The sequence below is a fragment of the Herpailurus yagouaroundi genome, unplaced genomic scaffold (genome assembly GCF_014898765.1).
Source record: "Herpailurus yagouaroundi ecotype Mexico unplaced genomic scaffold, PumYag 190, whole genome shotgun sequence".
Classification (NCBI taxonomy): Eukaryota; Metazoa; Chordata; class Mammalia; order Carnivora; family Felidae; genus Herpailurus; species Herpailurus yagouaroundi.
In genome coordinates, this window is record NW_024412421.1 from 36531581 (window position 1) to 36554065 (window position 22485).

The 22485-nt window shown below is 59.5% G+C and overlaps 1 protein-coding gene and 1 long non-coding RNA gene across 8 annotated transcripts in view; one reads left to right on the forward strand and one right to left on the reverse strand.

Moving 5' to 3' along the window:
- The window catches only part of LOC121009915 (uncharacterized), a 5031-nt gene extending 3095 nt beyond the window's left edge, over nt 1–1936 (forward strand). For all 3 annotated transcript variants that reach the window (XR_005780915.1, XR_005780914.1, XR_005780913.1), the window contains 2 exons: nt 173–337; nt 1783–1936. This is a non-coding gene — a long non-coding RNA (uncharacterized LOC121009915). The remainder of the gene's footprint in view (nt 1–172; nt 338–1782) is intronic.
- The window catches only part of CA5A (carbonic anhydrase 5A), a 35547-nt gene that overhangs the window by 10153 nt on the left and 2909 nt on the right, over nt 1–22485 (reverse strand). For 4 of the 5 annotated variants that reach the window (XR_005780912.1, XM_040443304.1, XM_040443303.1 and 1 more), the window contains exons 2-5: nt 19764–19961; nt 6125–6243; nt 3720–3815; nt 3512–3574 (exon numbers count right to left, since the gene is read on the reverse strand). Coding sequence is in view for 4 of the 5 variants with exons in the window: in XM_040443304.1 (XP_040299238.1) it covers nt 3512–3574; nt 3720–3815; nt 6125–6243; nt 19764–19961 (476 nt within the window). In the remaining variant the exon portion in view is untranslated. Of the gene's footprint in view, nt 1–3511; nt 3575–3719; nt 3816–6124; nt 6244–11107; nt 12769–19763; nt 19962–22485 lie in introns of those variants that run through there. The other variant, XM_040443302.1, reaches the window with a different exon arrangement.

A 22485-nucleotide genomic window follows, 5' to 3' on the forward strand; every position in this document is an offset into this window, starting at 1 on the left:
CTCGCCCCCCTCCCCCCGCCCCCCCCCCACCTCTTTCTGTCTCGGGGAACGGACGCCTCGTGTCAGGAGGACCCCACCGCGACTGTCCCGCGTGACGGCCGGTGTCACGGAGCACAGGGTCCTCTGGGGTCGCCCACGTTGTAGCAGGTGTGAGGAGCCCCTCCCTTTTCAGGCAGAGGAACATTCCACTGTGTGCACGGCCCACGCTCTGCTTACCCGTTCGCCCCCCTAAACGGACACCCGAGTTGCTTCCGCCCCTCGGCTCCCGTGAGAAGTGCTGCTGAGAACACGGGTGTGCCGACGCCTCTTCCAGACCTTGCTTTGCACTTATTTGGGGGTAAGTAGTCAGAAGCAGAGACACTGGGTCCCACGCCAATTCCACGTTTAATTGCTTGAGGAACCGCCAGGCTGTTTCCCGTAGTGGCTGCACCAGAAAATACTACCCTTCTGGGACACCCGGTCTTCCCCTTGAGGCAGCGTCCCCTGACCCTCACGCCAGGACCCTCCTTCTCCGGACAGCTGTCCTCGACCACCATGCGCCGAGCTCCCTGTGCGGCAGCCCGAGGGGATGCTGTCGGCACGTCCCCGGCTCGGGAGTCTCTGTTCAGAACTCACGCCCCCCACCTCCCCGCTGGAATGAGCAAGCAAGAAACAAAATCAGGAACGAGGTGGGGGCAGGGAGCCTGCAGACAGGGACCCCCCTGCTTCCGCCCAGGGCTGGGCCCCCTGAAGAAATCCACCAGCAGGGGTGGGAGCACCGAGGCTGTGGTCCGGATGCCGCTCGGCACGGCGTCGGGAGCAGGTGCGAAGGAGAACCTCTCGGTTCCCCAGCCAGAGGCCCTCAAGCAGGCTGTCGCTCGGTGAAGATAGGATGTCTCGGGGTCCCTGGGCTTGGCAGGCCCAGTACAGCGCCCCCACCCTGCTCTGCAGAGGCGGGGCAGGCCCGGGGGCAGCGCAGCACTGACCGGCACCCAGTGTGCCCAGCTCTGCTGCGGTCCCCGCTCCGGGCCGGCTCTGCGGGAGGGTCTCCCGGCATGGGGAGGACACACGCTCGGCCTCGGGGGAAGGAGACCTCCCTGCTCGTCCAGACCCTGCCACCCAGCTGTCAGACACAGGCGCTTGGGGCCCAGGAGGCCCGACTGTACCCTAACTGCAGACCCCCCAGTCAGACACGGAGCCCTTAGGCAAGATGTTGGAGGAGAGGACGGGAGCTGCTTCACCCCTGCTGTCGGCTAGCACCGTCCGGCTGTGCTGGCTGTGCACTGTGCAAGCAGCAGTCTAGTTAACGCGTAAGGAACAGCAGCAGCGGGGCACCTGGGGGGCTCCGTGGGGTCAGCATCAGACTCTTGATTTCGGTTCACGTCACAGTCTCACGGTTCGTGAGTGCGAGCCCTCGGTCGGGCTCTGCGCTGACGGGGTGGAGCCTGCTTGGGATTCTCTCTCCCCGCCTCTCTCAAAATAAATAGATAAAACTTAAAAAAAGAAAGTGGATTTGAAATACAGTTCACAGAGCCCGGAACCCACACGTTGACAGCTCCCAGGGCTCTGGCGTTCTGTATATTCACGATCGTGACCTGCGGCCATTACTGGTCAGCTTTAGAACATTCTCCGCACCTCAGAAAGGACCCCAGGAAACAAAGAGCCCCAGTAGATGCTCTTTAGCGATCACGCACCCTAAACTCCCCTCACCCCCCGCCACAAATCTGCCTTCTGTCTCCACGGATTTGCCTGTTCTGGACGTTTCCTACAAAGAATCCTATTCTGTGTCGCCTTTGTGACCAGGTTCCCGCTCAGCGTTGTGTCCTCAAGACCTGAGGCGCCCAAGGGTGCTGACGGGCCGGACACCTGCCGAGGCTGTTACCGCCAAGTTTCAGAACCACCTGTGAGAGCTCCTGCTCCCTCAGCGAAGGAGAAAGTAAGACAGTTGGAAGTGACTTTCCCAAAGCCACGTAAAGAGTGGCAGAACCCAGACGCTGCAGCAAGTCTGTCCCACCCCGGGAGTGGGGGGCGGGGGGCCGCGGCTCGTGCGCCCACCGCTGTTCCTTGCTAATTGAAACTTCGGGAGGACCCATGACCGTGCATGTGTCAAAGCCCAAAGGGTGCACACCACAGAGGTGGCGTCCGAGGCTGCAGATGTAAAGAGTGGCTCCAGACGTTGGTGGCCCCCAGCGTGGGCTGCAGGCGGGGCCACGGAGTCTGGCGGGGTTACCCTCACTGCTCCACGAGACACACACTCCCGCTCTACAGGCTTTTTGTCCCCTAGACCCTCACTCTTATTTCCCAGGGGAGGAACCAAAGCCCAGGGGGAGCGTCAGGCCCACGGGTGAGGCCCCTGCCGACGCCACATCTCCCGTGAGACTTGCCCACCAGGCGCTGGGTCGGCCCGCGGGGAGACGCGCTCCAGGGCTTCCGTGGAAGGGAACAGACCCCGGCATAAACAGCACCTCCCAGCCAGGTCCTCTCTTTCCCACCAAGAGGTGGAGGCCACGCCGTGTGGGAGGGGGGCGTGCACGCGGAAGACCTCCTGGGTTTACTCTGGCTGCAGACCAGCGGGAAAGACGATGCTCCCAGCACCTTGACCTTGCGGAGTTCCTGAGCTGCAGGATGAGGCAGCGGGGGGTGATCTGGTCGTGGCCCCAGGAGGCCGGCCCAGAGGTCAACATCAAGGGGGAGCGCACAGACCCCGTGAACCCGGCGAGGAAGGGCTGGCCCCCAGCTTTCATCTGGAGCCGCTCTTGTCATTGTTACCACGGGTCGGAGCCCATCTGTCCAGGGACCACCGTGACTCCTCGGGTCGCGGAATTCTTTTGTTTGGTACCTGAACAAATAAACTACATTTCTTTGGAATTTCCACCCCTCCATCAAAGTCCTTTCACAGCTGTTGTTGGAGAAAAGCTGCAATGTTGCCATTGTCTTTTGAGCTTTAGTGCAGCAAGGTGCACGCAGGGAGCTGGGGGGGCCGAGCAGGCGAGCTGGCGAGACTCCCCCCGGTCCCCCGGCGTCCCCGTTCTGCTGGGATGGGGTGGTGCTAAGTTTCCCCCCAGGAGTGTGCCGGGTGGCCCGCGAATGGACGCTCTTAAATGTGAATGGTTAGGCATTTATTTCAGTCGGTTTAAAACAAATGTTATCCCTGGTAGATGCCATGGCCTCGGACAAGGCTAAAGATTTTTAAAAAATGACAGGGTAAGGAAAAATACTAAGTAACAAATAGTGCCCGTGGCAGGTGAACATGGCAAAACCCTGAATTTTGGGAAGCTCAGATGGGAGTCCGGCACCCCCGTGGTACGGAGGAGGGAGGGGCCCACGGGGAGCAGGGCCCCGTGGACGTCCCCGTGGACGTCCCCGTGGACGCGGGCATCAGCCCCAGCGAGTCCCATTCCCAGAAGTGGACTCAGACCTCCCCCAGCCCCGCCACCCCCTTCTGCCAAAGTGGCCTTTAATTCCCGCAAACGATCGTTACTTAAGCCAATTCGGTTCTCTGGAGCTGCTGGTTTCAGGCTGCGTGGCCTACCTTATGCTTGACTTCTGGCAAGACTTCCACCAACTTCTGCAGTGGCTCACGGTGGGCCCCCAGCTGCAGGGCGCAGACGAGAAAGGCTCCTTTGAAGAGGCAGCAGGCGGGAGGGGGGCCACACCGCACTCTCCACGGACAGGGTTTCAAAGGCAGCTCCCGGCCACCGCGCACCCGCCCCGCCAGGGGAGCCGCGCCCCAGCATTACCTGTAGGAACACGCCTATCACGGCCAGGCCGCTCTCCCCCAGCACAGCTTCTTTGTAACTTCGGTATTTCGCAGCATCCCAGTGAACCAGGTGCAGCTGAAACCCAGGAGAAAGGACGCACGTTCACACGAGGCGGCCGTGGCCTCCCCGGGGCAGCCCGCGTGTCCGTTCCGCAGAGTCAGGCCCGCCGCCCGCAGCTCCCGAACTCGGGGCAAACCACCCAGTGAGGCCGATGTGAACGGTGTAACATAGGAATCGGTGCCGGGACGGCTGCCTGTTGCCGGGACGCTCGGTGAAATCTGGATTTCAGATGAACGGCGAACAATTTTTAATGTCAGCGTGTGGTCCCAATTGCATTTTCTTCCTACGTCTGTCACCTCCCTTGAACTTCGTCTATGCCCTTACTTCACATCCCTCCCTGGGTTTTCCCGAGTCCAATTTCGCCATCAAGACCGGCCAACTGACAAGGCTTTCAATGAGGGGCAGAGGACGAGTCCGGGACAGATGCTTTCCTGGGTCGCTGGCCAGCGGGAGGCAGGGTGCCGGGGCCTGGCCAGGCTTCCGTGTGATGAGAGCTTGTGGCCCTGCCGATGCTGAGCTTGGCCCAGACCCAAGAGGGGGCTTGGCCGTGGGCACGTATTTCCTGGTGTGCTGGGGGCCTTTCTGAACGGTGACCCGAGCACCAAGTCCACACCAACAGACTCCAGCAAGCCCTCCAGCCTCTCGTGGTCAACTAGCCCCTCCTCACGCAGCCACTGGAGTCCAGGCCTGGGGGCACCTGGTGGAGGGTGTGGGGTCCACATATGCTCCAGGCGGCCCCTCACTCCCACCTAACCCCAGTGCTCCCAGCCACAGGCACCGGGGCCACCGAGGGCGGTGTGAGCTCTCCCCGCCCATCCATGGCTCACCTGGAACCCCCCCACCTGTTGTCCCAGTTCAGTCTCCCAGAAATAAAGACAACTGGGCCCAAGGCCCCAACTGTAACTGCTTCCTTCAGGGACCCCCAGTGACTGGATTTGTCTTCCAAACCTCCACGGGAGACGGGTGCTCCCACGTGGGCCGGAGGCCTGGCCGGGACGGGCCCCGCAGCCCCTGCTCGGCCGGTTCAGGGAAAGCCCCCGGCGGGCCCAGGCTCTGCTCTTGCTTCTGTGCAACAGCCTCTTCCGTTAAGTCAGCTGATCATTAAAAACCACGTGCAGGGGCGCCTGCGTGGCGCAGTCGGTTAAGCGTCCGACTTCAGCCGGGTCACGATCTCGCAGTCCGTGAGTTCGAGCCCCGCGTCGGGCTCTGGGCTGACGGCTCGGAGCCTGGAGCCTGTTTCCGATTCTGTGTCTCCCTCTCTCTCTGCCCCTCCCCCGTTCATGCTCTGTCTCTCTCTGTTCCAAAAATAAACAAACGTTGAAAAAAAAAAATTTAAAAAAAAAAAAAAAAAAAACCACGTGCAGACACAGTTCCCGAGATAGAAGGCTTTGCTGCGTAAAAAGCACGGAACCGGCCCCGCTCCTTCGTGTCTGTGTTATTTGTCAAGTTGTGTCTACTTACAACCAGAGATGTAACTTCCTGTTCATAAACCGTCCCTGGAGGTCACCTCTGGGGCTGGGATCACAGGTGGGTTTCATGTTTTACTTTGACTGGATCCCAGGCCTGTTTGAGCAACAGCATTACCTCCACTGTGATGGCAGCGAAAAGTTAACACAAAAACAGCCCCTGACCTGAGATGCATCAGGAAGTCAGGTGGTTTGTGGGCGGACGGACATGTGATGAAGCGAATGTGGGCAAAACGCTCGCGGTAGGATCTGGGCGGCAACCTCGCGGGCTCTCCCTGTGCCGACCTGCCAGTCACCGTTGGAAAAATTTCGTGACGAAATATTGGGGACAGTCAAAAAGGCACCGCTTGCCGTCCCTCCGTACCTGCGAAAACCAATTCCTAACATTTATCCTTACTCGTTTTCTTTACGGATTCCCATCTGGGGATGTTGCAAATGTCTCGTTGTTTCAAGAAGGTGATTTCTGTCGTGAAGATTTTCAGGTCTCAGGAGAGGCCCCGAATGCCTTGAGAGACAGGAAGCTTCTAGTCCACGATCGACCAGCAGCGCGGACGTGGCTGCATGCCGGGCTAAGGGCACAGACTCTGTTGTTGAATCCCAGCTGGCTGATTTGGCAAGTCACGTGGCCGCTCAGCACCCCTGTCTCTCCTTCTGTTAGAGGACAGTATGAATAGTACCCTCACCCCAGGATAGCCGTGTGGGTGGGACGGGCAGGATGGCCTGGTCCAGCGTGAGCGCGGGGAGTCCCGTGCCCCGGGAATCCTTTCTCTGGGCAGCCAGGCTGGTCTGCTGCCCTACAAGTGAGCCTGGCAAGTGGAAAGCACCCACGTCTTTGGTGCTAGGATAGCGTCTACGAACCTCTGCTGGGTACGCGCGGTCATCCACCGTGTGCTCCGAGCCCCACGTGTCCACTGCTCCCCAATGGAAGTGGAACTGCTTTAGCCTGTAGTGGTTTTCCAAGGGGCCGCCGCTGATTCCTGGAAAGTGAAACCAGCAGACCGGTGTGTTAGTTTGTCCGTTGTCATCAGACCGGGGCTTGTCGTGACAGTGTCTATCTACACTGAGGTCACACAATTTCGCTCTGGAGAGATTGATGTCCTGCTGAAATGACAAACTGGAAGGCGGGCCCCGTGCGAGGCGGCACCTTGTCTGTTCACCCCTGTCCCTGTCACCGAGCCCCAGCTGGCCCACAACAGGCTCAAGGTAGATGCCGGAGTGGATGCAGAGGCCAGTTCTGCCACCAGGTGGCGGCAGGGGGCTCAAGCCCGTTTGGTGCAGCCGTGAAGGTGAAGAAAACCATTTCTGAGATGCACACCAGTCCTCAAAGATTTCCAGACTTTTCTTTAATAAAAAAAAAAAATGATGTCTTTTGAATGAAAAAGTGGCAGCTTAAATTCCATCACCAAAACGAATACGTAATGAGCGGGATGCTCACCTAAGCAAATCTTGAGATATAACACGCTACCTTCCCGTCAGGCTGAACTGAACGCAGCCCATGATCAGTCTAGTCTCACCGTATGACCAGACTTTATGGGAACACTGTTCTTGCTTTTAACTGAAGGGAGCACGTGCTACTGGGCTGGAGACCCCAGCAGATCCCCGGGGTGGCCTTACCCACATCAACGCCTCTGCGTGGCGAAAGCAGGGAAAACATTTAGTGGTGTGGCGGGTGCTATGACGGTGTCAGAGGCTACTGGCGAGGGGTGCTTTCTACCCTGTTTTTGCCGTAAAAAGTATAAGAAGCAGAAAGCACTGAGCAGATTCAGTTCACGACTCTGCCCTCGACCAGATCGTAGAGCTTCTCGCCGTGTTTCTTCACTTGGAAATGAGCGTTGTTGGTCTAGAACAGCATTAGGGTCTCACCTAGTTGAGAGGCCGTATGGTTTTATGAGGTGATCTACTCTCCCGAGCACACATACATGAACGATATATCAATTTTTAAAAGTACACAGAAAGAAGCGTATACAACACTATAAGTCACGAGGTCTGAATGTACAGGTGCCCACGGCACACACAGCGTGAGGAGCCTCTCCGCAGGCGGGAAGGCAGGACGGATGGGAGAACCTCCCAGCGGGTTCGAATTGCGGGGCTTTAATGGAGATTTTCTGCGGCTAAAAGTACACAGGGGGATGATTTTTTCCCCGGAGGGGACATGATGCTTGGGCCCACTGGCCCTTGTAGCTTTGGGTCCCATCGTCATTTACTAGGGGAGGTGAGGCAGGTTGTTGGTAATCCCAGCAGCGGGAGCTAGGATTTGAGCCCAGATCTCACACCAAATCCCACGCCTTTTCCACTTGATCCTTCGAAGCAGGAAACACGATCTGAGGAAATTACAGGACCACGAAGTCGGGCAGCGGAAACCTTTGTGCTTGTTCCCGCCTGGTGTCCGTGGCACGAGGGGCGTTTGCGGCACTGGCCAGCCAGAGACCTCGTGCCACCAAAGCACACCCATCAGTGAGCAGGTGGCAAGCCTGAGGGGTGAGGGTGCATCCCACCAAAAACACCCGTGTAGAAAAATCTCCCGGGTTGTGAACCACAGAGAGCCGGGGGTGGGAAGCCGCTGCGGTGGGAGGGGCCTGTGGGAACCCCCACTACTCCTTTCTCAGCCCGTGAAGAGCTGTAGACTCAGACTTTCTTACCCTGCGCCCGTGGACGTGGCCTCACGCTCTCCCCTGAGTTCTTCACCGAAGCAGCCTCCCGCCAGTGGCCTCCTGCCTATCTGCTTCCACAAAGGAATGAAAATGGAAACCCATCCTTCGGAATCCTGGGGCTCAGGCCCCCCTCAGAAAAGAAGGGTCCTCTTCAGCGGGGCCTCCGGGACAGGTATCTCCTTCATGCTGACATCTGACCCTCCGTAGATGAACATCACTATCCCGGGCGGGCCGGGGACCAGGCGGGCTCATAACACAAAGCCCAGAAGGCTGTGGCGCCTCCTAGCCTTGTCATATGTAAACACAGACAAGGAGATCAGCAAATGGTGAGCTGGTCTGAGAAGATAAGTGAGGGGAAGGAGGTGTGGGCAGACAGAGGAGAGTTTATAGCCTGGGCTGGGCTGGGGGGGCGGGGCCTGGGCTGGAGGGGCGGGGCATGCTGAGGCAGGCTGGCGGACACGCGTGGAATCTGGCCGTGTGGCCAACGCAGGGCTTGGTCTCCCTTTCGGCCTTTACGTGCACCTCAGGAAGAGTGAAACAGCGGGCCAGAAAACACAATTTCTATTTTCAAGACCGCCCTAGGTCACCCGGCGACCCCAGCCCAGGCCTGCCTGAAGGTCCAGCCCCTTGGCTTGTGTAGCCAAACTCCACCCCCTTCCCTGCCAGGAAAGTTAGGAACTCAACTTACGGCTGCAGCTCTGGATAAAATAACCTCAAAATGACTTTTCATAAGGACAGTGTACTGTCAGGGTAATTACCTTTCATTAGACAACGTTACAAAGCAAGCCTAATTCGCGAGCTGGGGGCCTTTCGCTTGCCAGGCCCCACGCCCCGGACTTGGGCATCGGTGGGCTGTTTTGCACCCAGCTGTCTCCCTGGGCAGGGGCATCGAGACGTGATCGGGGAATGACACCAGCAGCAGCCAGACCCTCCAAACACCCCGAGGAAGCTGACCCCATGCTGAGATCTGCCGTCCCCAGAGGCTATGGTCTCGGTGCTTACAGCAGTCGCTCTTAATAGCCATCTATTTGTAGTTCGGTGCTTTTACCAAGATAAGCAGGCTTTTGGCAGGCACGGTTGTTTTAAGGCTTAAAATAAGTACAAGAGAAGTTTGAGATGCTCTAATTAGTTAACACTGAAAATAACACAACATCGCCAAGTATCAGCCTGTTCTGGGTGCCACCCTGGGATCTAACGAACGTTCTGAAGCTGTGGCACACGAGAGCTAAGAGTCTGCATGTGTTCCCTGGACCAGGAAGACCTCTGTCATTCTCTCAGCAAGTGGGAACCTCAGCTGGCGGCCAGCACACCATCCGTGCTCCAGCAGCACAACCCCACCCCCTAGGATCCTGCATAAAGGGAATCCAGATTGCTCTCTGGTAGTTACGTTCTAAGATCATCACGTATTGGCTCCAGTTTTAGGGTTTTTTAAAAATTTTTTTCAAGGTTTATTCATTTTTCAGAGACAGAGAAAGATAGAGCATGGCAGGGGGGCGGCTAGGGACAGAGAGAGAGAGGGAGACACAGAATCTGAAGCCGGCTCCAGGCCCTGAGCTGTCAGCACAGAGCCCGACGCGGGGCTCGAACTCACAAAACACGAGATCATGACCTGAGCCCAAGTCAGACGCTTAACCGACTGAGCTGTCCAGGCGCCCCCTGGCTCCAGTGTTAAAGCCAGGCGGACTTGGACTCAAAGCGATTTCGCGTAGCTCACCTTTGCATAGGCTCTTTTGTTTCTCTGAATCTCGAGACAATGACACCTACTTCGTCGGCACACGGTGAGCATCAAATACAGGAATGCTTACAAAACGCCCCCGGACACGGCCCCTGGAGCCCAGAAGGGGCTCTACAGGTGGTTGCACTTTCCGTTATAATTACTGGTATTACTGTCATTACTAAAAATATCATCACCATCATCATCATCATCATCATCAAAGCAGAGATATGCAGAGACCTGAAGCCACCACTGTCACTCCCCAGAGAGGACCCACAGACCTCGACGGGCAAACGCACTTTAAGAAAGTGTCCGTTAGAAGGGGCTGGGCCAGCCCCCGAAGCACAGAAGAAGTCGACGCGCCTACGATGCGCCGCACCCTCTACGAAGCACTGGGGACCGAGAGGGAATGAGACAGATGGGGCCCTGTCCTCTCGGAGCTCGGAATCTGCAGGGACAGGCAGTCAGAAAATGCGTAGTGAGCGCGAGCAGTTAGGAGCGTCGTGGCGGGCACGGGGGGTGCTCTGGGGCCCTACTCCACAGCGGAGTGGTGGGAGCACCACAGCGGGCCTCCCTGAGGAAGTGGGGCTTCCGCTGAGCCCTAAGGATGGAGACAAAGAACAATTCTAGGCAGAAAGCAACAAGAGGCAGGGAGGACGGGAGGGAGAGAGAGCAGGCCACCGAGGCGGCCCAGACGGAGAGTCCGAGGGGCTGCGGCGTGGGGTCTGCACAGGGCGCAAAGGGGCAGGTGCGGCAGAGGCCAAGCCGGGCACTGTTGTCAACAGACCGAGTGTTCCTGTCTTTAAAAGCAGACGCGTCACGCAGGGTTTGCCCAATGCCATCAAGTGTTTGATGCCCTGGCCTGCCCTGGCCTGACTCAACTGCCCTGGCCTGACTCCAAACTGTCCTCCCGGGAAGGCGTGCAAGGGGGACACGTGCCTGGGTGTGGGCTCGAGCCCCTTCCCAGACAGTGTCCCTTCTCCCGAACGTGTCCCAGGGGTCCACTGGCTCAGAAGGCCCTAAAATCATCCTCCCAAGGCCTTCCTGTGGCTCCTCGCAAGTCCCTCCTCTTCCCCCCCGCCCCCCAGGGGTCTCCCCCCTCCCCGTCCCCTCCCAGATGGTCTCCCCTCCTCCTCTTCCCCCTACGCCCCTGCAGGCCACATGCTCTGCATACTCTCTACAACTGGCCCTCTTCCTCTTGGAGATCTCCTTCTGTCCCACACACCCCTCCTCCTGCCGCCCTGAGGGCCACACAGGGTTCCCGGGAGGGCGCCAGCCGGAGGAGGGCGCGTGGGGAGGGGTGCGGGACGGGCGGGGGCTTGCACTCAGCACCCTTGACGTGGGTCACCTTTCCAATTTACCTTTCCGTGTACGTCCCAACTCGAGATGTCCTTGCGAGGGCGGACGGCGCCTTGGGCCCTCAGCGCTGCACCGGCTCGCGGAGTCCTTACCGGAACTTTGCCGAGAGAACACGGCATGACCTCTCTGCCGCGAACGTCCAACCGGAGCTTCTTGGGCACAGCAAGAACGATGAATTCCTGGGTGCCCCTCAGAAGCAGCGGTCAGCGGCGTTCCAGCGGCGGAGAGCAGCTACCACGCTGGGCATTACGATGTGACAAGTGGCCCGGTGAGGATCCCCCTCCCATTTCCAGGCTGATTCCCGTTAAGTGGAGCGTTTTGTCAGACACCTGCCCTCGACGCCAAGGGCAAGGCCATGACGGACCCACGGGAGTGGTCGGGGAGGGTTGGACCAGACGGGGGCCCAGACTTGCCACGTTGGTTGGGAGCTCCCCTCGGCCCCCGGGCACGTAATCTGTTCCCAAGCCTGAGGAGCTGGTGGTCTGGACAGATGCAGGGAGGCGGAGGAGGAGGAGGAGGAGGGGGGCGGGTGGGAGGGCTGCCCCAGCCCTGTGCAAATGAGTCTCAGTCTCAGGGGGAGGGAGGGTGTGTGTGGAGAAGAAAGAAAGAAGGATGAATGCAGGGAGGAGAGAGGGGAGGCTGGAGCGGGGCGAGGAGGTGGAGGGGAGGAGGAGAGGGCAGAAGGATGGCTCTGGGTTCTCGGGCCTCCCCAGGCAGGGCTCTCATTCCCTCTGAGAACCACAGAATGCAAGCCCGGAGAACCACACTCCACCTGGCCTGCAAACAAACGACTGCCTCTGCCCTCCCAATACCCGTGTCCAAGGACCAAGGGAGGAGACAGCAGGTAGATAAGGAACGAAGGTGGAAAGAACTCGAACTGGAGAGACCGCCGACAAATTTGCGGGACAAGATAACTGCTCCGGGACATTTCAGCTCCATCAAGGCGGGACTGTGGTCGGCGCAGCCACACGCCTCTCCTCTCCGTGAGGCCCAGGACCCCCTCCCGGAGTCCCCTCCTCCCCCAGGGCAGAAGCCTGGAACTACCTCCCGCCTCCCTGCAGGCGCCTCGCCTCCCGCAGCAGGTGGAAAGGTCCCCGGGACTCGGGTCCTGAGTGGGACGATGCCGGGGACAGAGAGATAGCAGAGTGGTTCCTGCTGCCGTGTTCCTGACCCGACTCCGGGCCCCATCACCCGCCTGCCTTCCCAGAAGGGAGCCCTGGATTCTTCCAGGCAGCTCCGTTTTGGCTTGGGTGACTCGAGTCAGCTTCTCTGGCTCGCACCTGATGGTCCCCATGGATGGAAGTGAAGTCTGCAGACCTCACCGCTCGGCGGGCCTGCCTCCACTCCAGGAGCCAACGTCCACTGAGGGCCTGCTGTGTGCACCGGGTGCTGATCTCAGTGGTGAGTGGCCTCGTGCTCAAGGACCCGGACCCAGCTGGGATCTCTTGGCACTGGCCGTGGTTACCAACTGTCCTTTGGGGGATAAAAGGCTGTTGTTGGCCCCGCTTTACAAGTGACTTAAAATTCACTTTGACGTTGGAAGGAGCATTAATGTACCTGCGGCTCTGGCACCCGATGCCTCAAACTGCCCATCACTGTCCTTGCAAGTGAGGGACCCCCCACACGGGCAGCTCACACGTCAGGATGCCGCCGACCCGCCTGCAGTTCCAGATTTTCTCCCTCCGCCAGCTGAGTGGGTCACACGGAGTCCCCCGTGGTCAGAAAAGGCCAGACCCCGCCTGGCCGGCGGCGGCTTCTCCGCCGTCTCCGTGCTCCCCCTAGTGGAAGACGTTAGACGCGCACACGGCCCGAGCCCCGCTTGGGTCATTTCATTTACGAACAGAGGCAACAACTGTCATCGAATTGTTAATTCAGCTCCCAGAGCGCCAAGTGCTTCCCAGAGCCCTCCTTAATTCCTCCGGAGTCAGGCGGACCTTCCCTTTACAGAGGAGTAGACTGAGGGTCAGAGAGGACCAAGGTTCAGAGAGTTTAGGTGACTTGGTAGAGCTGACGGCCTGCTCCGCACGCTTCTCTCCCTCTCTCTCTCTCTTTCTGCCCCACAGCAGGACCCTCACCCCCATGCTGTACTCCCCCTGCACCTTCAGGAATACTTGTGTGGCCTCTGGGTGCAGAGACGCAGCACAGGGGCCTGGCCCCCACAGGACACGGGTCTAGTGTGTGGGACAGAGGTGATTTCCCCTCTGTGGCCTATCCCCCCCCCGCCCCACTCCCCTAGACAGGTGCACGGGGTGGGAACAGGGATAGGGCAGCAGGGCACCTGGCCTCCCTGGCGTCAGGCTCTACCCTGCGAGGCTGCAGAGCCCTGGCTCCTTTTCTGTGGACGGCGAGCATGGTGTGGGGTTTGGAAACAGCTCTCGGCTGAATGTTGGATAAGGGCGTCCCCTCTCCACGTGTGGGAACATTTTCTATTTTGGGGGGGTAATTGCGAGGATCAAAGGGGATAAAAGCTGTACCCCGCTCAGCACATGGCTTTGCCACACGAGGAGCACCCGGCCACGTCCAGCAGCAACAGCGACTATGGGTCACTGAACACGCGTCTCTTTCGTGGCTTTCTGAGCGCCCATCTGGCAGACTGGGCGGGCACTGTCACCCCTTCCAGAAGGATCGTCCTTCGGGACTGGGCAAGAGGGCTTCCCGGGAGAGGAGGTGTGTGTGGGGGGAGAGGAGGCCCTGCCTTTGCCGACTTTCCTCCCTCGCTCCCTCTGCTCCCAGGAAGCTCTCTCCCTCCAGCACCCCTGCACCAGCCCCCACGGCCCCGGGCCCGGGCCGTCAGCTGCTTCTCCAATCCCTTGGAATGCCCCGCTGTCTCCACCTGTCATACATCATCCCTGGCTGGCGCTAATCTCCAAGCGCGCGTATTCCTCGCCCTCTGGAAAAAAACCGCTGGACCCTTCCACGCTGACGGGGAACGTCCTCAGCCTCCCGGTTATGTTTCTGTCTGAGTTTCTGGCGGTCACCTGTTTGCGTAACCGGACCTGAGTGATCACAGATCCTGCAAAATTACTTCTACGGCGAGTGCCTTCCCCGCTCACTTCCTTTCCTGCTCGTGGGGCACTTCCTTGCCGTCGATCCAGTGTCATTTTCGAGTTGTGGGACTGTCTCCTTTTTCTCATTTTCTTGCCGCAAACGTGTTTTAACGGGCTCCAGTCTTCAGCTGCGTTTTTCATTTCCTTTGCTCCAGGCAGTTCCCAATTTTCAGTGGCGGTGAGCAAAGAGGACGGGAGATGTGGAAACAGGGAGAGAGCCTGGGAATCGAGCTGGGGGCGGGGGCGGGGTGGGGGGTGGCGCATGTGAAATTGAGGAGGAGAGAGAGAAAGGAAACTGGGTTTTTGGGAAAACGGCAAGTAAAGTAAAACCAGATTGGCCTGGGTGGACACGAGCCACGGGGGGAATTATCTAGTAATTTATATGGCCAGAGAGAGACACCCAGGTAATTCTTTCGGTCTGTGGCGGTGGGGGGGGGGGGGGGGGGGGGGGGGGGTGGCGAGTCCCTTTGGATCAGATTGAGAAGGTGGTGCAGAAGCCAGAAAGTGAGGGTCAGGCCCAGGTCAACGCACAGGCCTGGCTGCCTCAGGGCGCAACGGTCTTGAACGCGGACGGCCGCCTGACTCGGGTGGGCCGGGGTCGGTGCAGGGTCAACAGCAAGCATGCCAGGCCCGGCGGAGAGAGCTCGGGGTGCGCCTCCCAGCCCCGGCCACCCTCTCTTCTGGGCACAGCACCTTGCTGCAGGGCGGGCTCGTCCTCCGTCACCGCGTTGCGCTCCAACCGCCACGCGGGGCTTTGAGGATCAGCGGCCCAGGCCTGAGCTGTGATCGCCGGGGCAGGGGCGCTGTCGCTCCAAACCGCTCAATCCGGAGGGGGAACCAGAGCGGCAGGTGCGTCTCTGGCCCGGGATGACCCCACCAGAGCGGAGCAGGGGCCCCAGGGAGGATTCAGCTTCCTTCCACCTTCCGTTCCATTCTTTCCATTCCTTCTGTGGGACGTCTGCCACCTGACTCGGCCACGCCCCGGACTTTTCAGGATCTGAGCCGATACGTTTCCCCTTGTTCGCTTCGGCCAGTCCGAGTTGAGTTGAGTCTCTGCCACGTGCAACGGTCTTAGCCGGTACAGACGAGGCCTCGTTTGGAGAGCCCACGAGAGCTCAGAGGCAGCAGGGACTGTGGCGGGGGGAGGGCCTGGGACAGTGACACGTGGGACCGACTGGAACTGGGCCCTGGGAGATGGCCGAGTTCTGCTCCCGCCTGGGATCAGTGACTGTTGGAGACTGAGGCCGGCCGTGCCTCAGTGGAGTATTTACACCAGGGCAAGCGGGCAAAGCTGTCAATGGCTTCCGGTCCCTCCCCCAAGCCCTAGAGGGCCAGGTGCCAAACCCTTGCCAGCACGCTGCTGGCCAGGCTCGCCTGGGCTCGGCTTCCCCGAGGACCCACCCGGGGTCTCCAGACCCCGTGCTCTGACTGCCCACCTCTGTGGGTCAAGTGCAGCGTCCCCCCGGCCCTGGGCCTCAGGGACCCAGGCTGCCCCCGCATCGCATTTGAGCAGAAAGCAAAACGAGGGAGGCGGCCGGTTCCCAGGTGACTCCCTTCCGTTTCTGCTCTCTCAACTCGGTCACTTTTTTTGGTCTTCTGTATTAGGGCTCTGGGAAACAAGGGGCGGAATTATCATTACTCAAACTGACTTAAGCAAAAAGAGAGATCTATTGGTCCGGGGGCTGCTTTGGCCTCAGGCACGGCTGCATTTAGAGGCTCCGACAAGGGCCTCAGGCCTCAAGTTTCCTCGCCCCTCTTGGCTTTGCTCTCCCCTGAAGACCGGCGGGCCCGGCTCCCAGCTGCCCCCGCACAACACAGGCGGGAAGGGATTCTCTTCCAACGCCTCCCAGGGGAGCTCTGGCGCTCAGCGGTCTGACTGGGGTCGCACGCCCGCCCCGGGACAGATCCCGGAAGCAGAGAGAGGCTGCCGGGGCTGGCCGTGCCCAATTCTGAGTTACTCTTGGGGTAAAAATTCCAGAGACTGAAATTCTTGACCAAGAGGAGGCCTTGAGCTGTGACTCTGGGGATAATTACGACCAGTGATAGCCTAGTTCTCCAGCCTCGAACCTGAGCCTGAGCTCCCGTGGGGTTCAGAAACATCTAGAGCCCAAGTCACAGGTGCTGTTAAGACTCCCATACAGAAATAACGGCAACAACCTCACCCTGGAAGCATCACAGAGACGTCCCCGCTCCACCTGTCAGGGCAGTCGGGCGTGGGCTTGGCCGGCACCCTGAGCAGCTGCTGGCTCTCTGGGGACCTGACCACGAGCCCAGGACCTTCTCCCCATGTGCCATGTGGGGTCAGCGCCTTGGCTTCACGCCCGACCTCTGTGGATGTTGGGTGCAGATTTTTCCCAGAGAGAGGTCACGCTTGTGAAGTTCCCTGCTCTGGAGAGCACAGAATCCTGTCGTGCGGGCTCTGTGACTTCTGGCCATGGACATCTCTGTGCCTCATTTTTCTTATCTGTCAAATGGGAGCCAAGACCCATCTCAGCAATCCTCAGGAGTACTCAAGTTTCTGTAAGCAAAGCGTTGCCGAGGAGAAGGGTCCAGCAAACAGCGGATGTGGTGACTCCAGTGGGCTTTCCAAGCAGCAGGAACTGGGTTTGAACCTGACCCTCCACTTGCCGCGCTCGACCTTGAATGAGCCACGTCTCTGGGCCTCTGTCCTTGAGGAGAATGAGGAGGCAGACGCTGTCCGCTGTGGTGTCTGCTTAGGGCCATGCTGTTATCCATTGGACGGAGGTACTTTTTTTTTTTTTTTTAACGTTTTTATTTTTGAGACAGAGAGAGACAGAGCATGAACGGGGGAGGGACAGAGAGAGAGGGAGACACAGAATCGGAAGCAGGCTCCAGGCTCTGAGCCATGAGGCCAGAGCCCGATGCGGGGCTCGAACCCACGGACCGCAAGATCGTGACCTGAGCCGAAGTCGGACGCTTAACGACTGAGCCACCCAGGCGCCCCTGGAGGTACTTTTGAAAGAGGATGTTCACTTGTCTGTGCGGCAAAGCTTCCACCTTCTAGAAAAAGCATTGCAATTTACCCTGGGACCACTGCTTCCCGGAGCATGTGGTCTCGGTGAGGCTATCACTCGGCGTTACAGGTGCTCCACTGACCAGCCACTGACGAGGTGCCACGCTCAGCCACCACACCCTTTCCCCTGGGAATCTGAACAATTTTTGTCAAATGTATCCTAACAATACACAGGCAGGAGTCCTAAGTGACCTTCGAAGCTTTTTGTATTTTATGACTGAAAGGAAAATAAACCTATGTAGATAAACCATAACTGCACATAATAATTACACGGGAGGAGTATGAATTCTAGAAGAACTCTTCCACAACCATATCTGTTTTTCTCAAAATTATTACTACATTCACATAACTAATAACCAAGCAACGGAAAGTTCAGGAACTATTATTCTTTGTTCAGTCTTTTCAACTTGCTGCATAAGGGGCACCTGGCTGTCTCGGTCAGTAGAGCATGAGGCTCTTGATCTTGGAGTCGTGAGTTCAAGCTCCACATTGTGGGTAGAGTTTACTTCAAAATAAATCGGGGCAGTTGGGTGGCTCCGTCGGTTTAGCGTCCGACTTCAGCTCAGGTCACGATCTCACAGTTGACGGGTTCGAGCCCCGCGTCGGGCTCTGTGCCGACAGCTCGGAGCCTGGAGCCTGCTTTGGATCCTGTGTCTTCTTCTCTCTCTGCCCCTCCCCTGCTCGCGCTCTGTCTCTGTCTCTCAAAGATAAACATTAAAAAATGTGTTTTAAAAAAACAAAAGCAATAAAGTTGCTGCACAAAAAATTTTTAAAATGGTACAACCACATTGAACCTGGAAGTTCAATTTTACTTGTTCCTTGGGAATCCGCACTTGGAAGAGACCAGCGAGGGCACAGAAGGCGGCCCGCTGAGTAGGTGAGCACACACATCGCTGTGCCGGGCAGCTCCGGTGCTTTCCAGGGTCTGAGAACACAGCTTCCCCTTCTCTCCTTTGAGCCCGTCTCGTCCTTCCCAGAAGTTCCTCTGTGCGTGCCTTGGCCAGAGTTGGCGTTTTGCTCCTCGGGGGGGGGGGGGGGGAGCCCCGCCCCGCCTTGCCGGCCTCAGCGAACGCCATGTGAGAGGCGTGCCCGAGGGTCACGGTGAGGACCGACCTGGAGAAGCCCCCACCCCGCAGCCGCTCCGTCCATCGGAGGCAGGCCGGTCGAGGCTGGGCCTCCGCTCACCATCCAGACCCTCTCCCGGGGCCCCCGGGAGGCCGGCACATGGGCTGCACGTGGCTCAGGGCGCCCGGAGTGGGGGCTGCGGCTGCCCGCACACTTCCAGGCCGGGCGACACAGAATCAGCGTCAGGACAGAGCCAGGACGCAGGGCTGACACCTCCCGGCGACGGCGGGAGCAGACTGACAGTCTAGGGCCGGCGCTCGGCTCTAACGAAGGCTCCGCACGCACTGCGCGAGGGCCAGGCCGCGAGCAAGCTCCCGCTCCGGCGTCCTGCTGCCGGTGACCCAGGAAGGCGGACTCAGGTCAGCAGCCAGGGCAGGTGGCAGCAGCCTGCTTCGGGAGCTGGTCCGTGCGACGCCGTGAGCCGCTGACGGCTTCCCTGCGGAGGCCTCGTTTCTCCCTCCAACAGCCTTTGAGGCGGGCGCCCTGCTCCCTACTCCCGAGGGGAGAATTGAGGCTCCTTTGCTCCCTTAACTCCTCATTCGAGGTTCATCCATCAGTTTACTGAGCACCTGCGACGCTCAGCATAAACTAGAGGTCCTGCCCTCCCGGGGCTGGCGTCCTCGCAGGGCGATGATGGGGAAGTAAGATGACCGGGTGCGTGGAAGGGGATGGGCTGAGGGCTGGCCCACGAGGGACCTGGGCAGGGGGTCCCCAGATTCGAGCACTCCCAAGACTCAGCGTAGAGCCGTACGCGTGGCTAAGATTTATTACAGCGAAACGACGCAAGCACGTTCTGTAGACCGCGCCGTCTGGAGGAAACCAGGCGCCGGCCTCCAGAGCCCTCTCTCGTGGAGTCACACGGGACACACCGAGTCCCCCCAGCATTGAGCCGTGACAACACGTGTGAAGTCACGTCCACCAGGGAAGCCGAGGAGAGGCCTGCTGCCTAAGGTTTCCACTGGGGGCTGGCCGCGTAGCACCCTCTGCCCGTCCGCGCGACAACCCCCGCTCCCAGAAGGAAGACGGGCGTGCGGCATAAACAGGGTTTATGACGATACCGGCAGGTGCTGAAGGAAGGCCAGACGGAATCCTGCAGCAGTCCCGACGGAAAGCAGGGGTGGAAGGCAGCGTCCCAGACCTCACGGAGTCCCTGCTCCACCCCCTGTGCCTCACAGCCGCTGGGCGTCCTCTGGGCAGGGACCAGCGAGGGGCCCGGCTCTGGATGGCCTGCCCCGGCCTTGGTACAATTTCATTCTGCCTCCGCCTGAGGGCCCCGCCCCCACCGCGCCTCTCTCCCCTACCTGCTCCGCTCTCCTCTGTGACCTGCCGTACATGTGCGTTTCTCTTGGCACATCGTTTCTTCCCGACCGGCCCCCAGGATGTGCAGTAAAGCCGTGCAAGGGTCGGGCGTGGGCGTCATAATCCTTAAAGCGAGCGTCACCTCCCTGCCCTGCAACGCTGAGATGCCTCTGTTCTTTGCCCCCAAACACCACGCGTCAGCAAAGCCCCGGTCCCCTTCTCCGCCCACCCCGTAGCCTGGCTGTGACAGGCCCCGGCCCCGGCTCACCTGACCCCTCAGTGGAGTCGTCGAACTCCACCTGGAAGAAGTAGCCGGTGTTCCAGACGTAGAGGCAGCTCTCTGCGGCGTAGGAGACCATGAGAGGCTTCAGCCGCGGGTCGTAGATGCTGTCCCTGCAGCGGATGTTGATGGGGGACTGCCGGGTGCCCCCCGGCACAGAGACGGGGCCCTTCCAGAGGGGGTGCCCTGGGGTAGAGAGAAGTAAGAGAAGGCCTCCACTGATGCACTGGAGTGATTGGTGCCTCAGGGCAGTGGCCTCGTCACAAACGGGGCCCCAGAGGAGCCAGGTCTCTGGAAACCGGCCCAACGCGGAGCCCGGGGGCCACCAGATGCCCAGCAGCCCAACCCCGGCCCTGCACGTGGGGCCTTCGCTTCATCTCCTCCCTGAACCCTCCCCCAAAACTGGCTTTCCCGCGTGGCATTGATCTGCTTTGGATCCTCGGTCATCGTCACGGTGTGGTCACGGGAAGTCCGTGCCCCCACCCCCACCCTGGGGCTCCAGCCCACAGGGGTCACAGGAAGTCCGTGCCCCCCCCCCCCCAACGTGTTACATTTGCACACAGGGCTGCCAACCACGTGCACGCAGTCTCTGTCCCCAGTGAAAGGGCGTTGCTCATGACCGCGCACCATGAGGTGAGGCTGCTTAGATCCTGAACGGGCTCCCAGGGCCTGTTCCTGGCGGCCGTGTGCCTCCAGGGCGAGGGCCGCGCAGCAAAGTAAGTCTGGTCTTTGCGGCGGAAGTGATAAAAGTAATGCGGTATCTTCTTCTCGCTGACTCAACCCTCCCGCCGTGGGTCAAGCACCAGCCTCAGTGCCAGGAAGGACGCACCGAACGGATCTGGACCCTTCCCGCCGCCCGGCTGAGCCAAATCCGGGAAGCCTCGCGGATGCACGAGCCACAGGTGCCAGCTCACGTGTCTGAGAACTTGCCGCGGTGCGCTGGCAGGCGTTAACGCTGCCCCGAAGGGCCCGCGTGGGCCGTGTCTGCCATGGCCAGGGTGCAATGCTCCCGCCAGCACGGATGTCACCAATCCGGCCTGGGGAAGGGATGCACTCCCTCGGCGAAAGGTAGCTCCCGTGGGTCCCGGGGCGTGGCCAGGGAATGTGGGATTGAGACGACTCTGGAACATTTTATAACGCTGTCAGTGTTCTCTCCAGGCTGAGCCACCGGCGACTTTCGGTCACACAGAGGTCCCCTGACCCACGGTTTCTCTGCCTGCAGTTCCAGCAGCTGGCGGTCAACCGCAGTCGGGCAGCGGACGATCCCGCTTCTCACGTGCTACCGGGTCACTGATGGCCTAAGGCTCGGTCACTCATCCCGCTTCACCTCATCGCCTGGGCGTTTTATCACCTCACGTCATCGCCAGAGTGAGGATAGTGCGGTAAGGCCGTCGTTACTTTGACGACGACGTTCCGGTTTTCTGTTTTATTATCGGTCCCGTTGTTCACCTCTGTGCCAAATTTACAGATTAAACTTACTGTAGCTATGTGTGTTTAGGAGAAAACAGTCTACATAAAGTTCCATCCCTTCTTTCCAGAATCCCAGGGGCTCCTGGCACGGCCCCCGGCTCCTGATAATACACCGGGGGGGCGGGCGGTGTATTTAGTAACAAACTCTCTTTATCCCCAGAGGAAACGTTCTGCCAAACAATGATGCACAAGACGCTAACACGAGGCACAAACCTCTCAGGAAGCTCCAGCCTTCCTTTGGCGGAAGAGACTGTCCAATGTGGCGTTCTGAAATCGCCGTGGAGCCCTGGGGTTCCCCTGAAGGTAGTTTGAAGACCAGTTGACACAAAACGTCACTCTGTCCTGCACACGGGTGTGGGGATGTGCGAGGATGTGGTTGGTCATAGTTAGAGATTGGAGCCCACCTCACATTCCCCAAAAAGGAAGTGGTTAAATACGGAGGTATCCACGCTACGGCCCAAGGTGACGGTAACAACAGTTAGTGCCTGGGACGCGGTTCCACGTTCTAGGCCGGTCCATCCCCGGCCTCCTCTCTGCCTCCCACAGCGCCGTGTGATAAGTACTGTGATTTCCTAGGGTCAAGGGGGGAAGGCACCTGCCGAGGGGTCCGGAAGTGGCGGGGCCAGGGTTCCGGTCGAGGGGGCTTGATGTTCGTCCCGGTCACACCAAGTGTAAAAGAAGGGACGGTTGTGAGGATGTCTCCAGTCGAGTCGAGAACACCCAGGTGCAGATCGACATGTCCAGTGGGGTCCGTGTTTGCTTCGGTGAGAAGCCTTGTGAATGCGTGGACCCATTTCCTGTGCGTGGAGGAAAGCGTCAGAGGTGAGCCCTGAAGCACACCTAGCGGTGGCCTCTGGGAGCTGGGCTCGGAAGGCCGGTCAGGTGTGAGCGCCTTTCCGTGTGGTCTGAAGTTTACAGGTAGGTCCAGGGCAGGGCCCAGCGTTTTCCTTCCGGCTCCCGGTGCCGACCTTCCTGCCATCCCGGGCACCCACTCCGAGTCCGAGTCCGGAACGTTCACTGGGAGCCCACTGTGCACCGGGCTTTCTGCACGTGGTTCCGTGTCTACATGACCCTGTGAGACAGGCGCTTCTCCCATTTTACAGACAAGGAGACTGGGGCTCAGGGGGCATGAAAGCGGCCGGCCCCGCTCTCACCTCTGACAAGAGTCACTTGTCCCGAGTGACCACACTCAGGAGCCACCGAGAAGAAGCCCAAGCTCTTCCCACTGGCCAACCTGGAT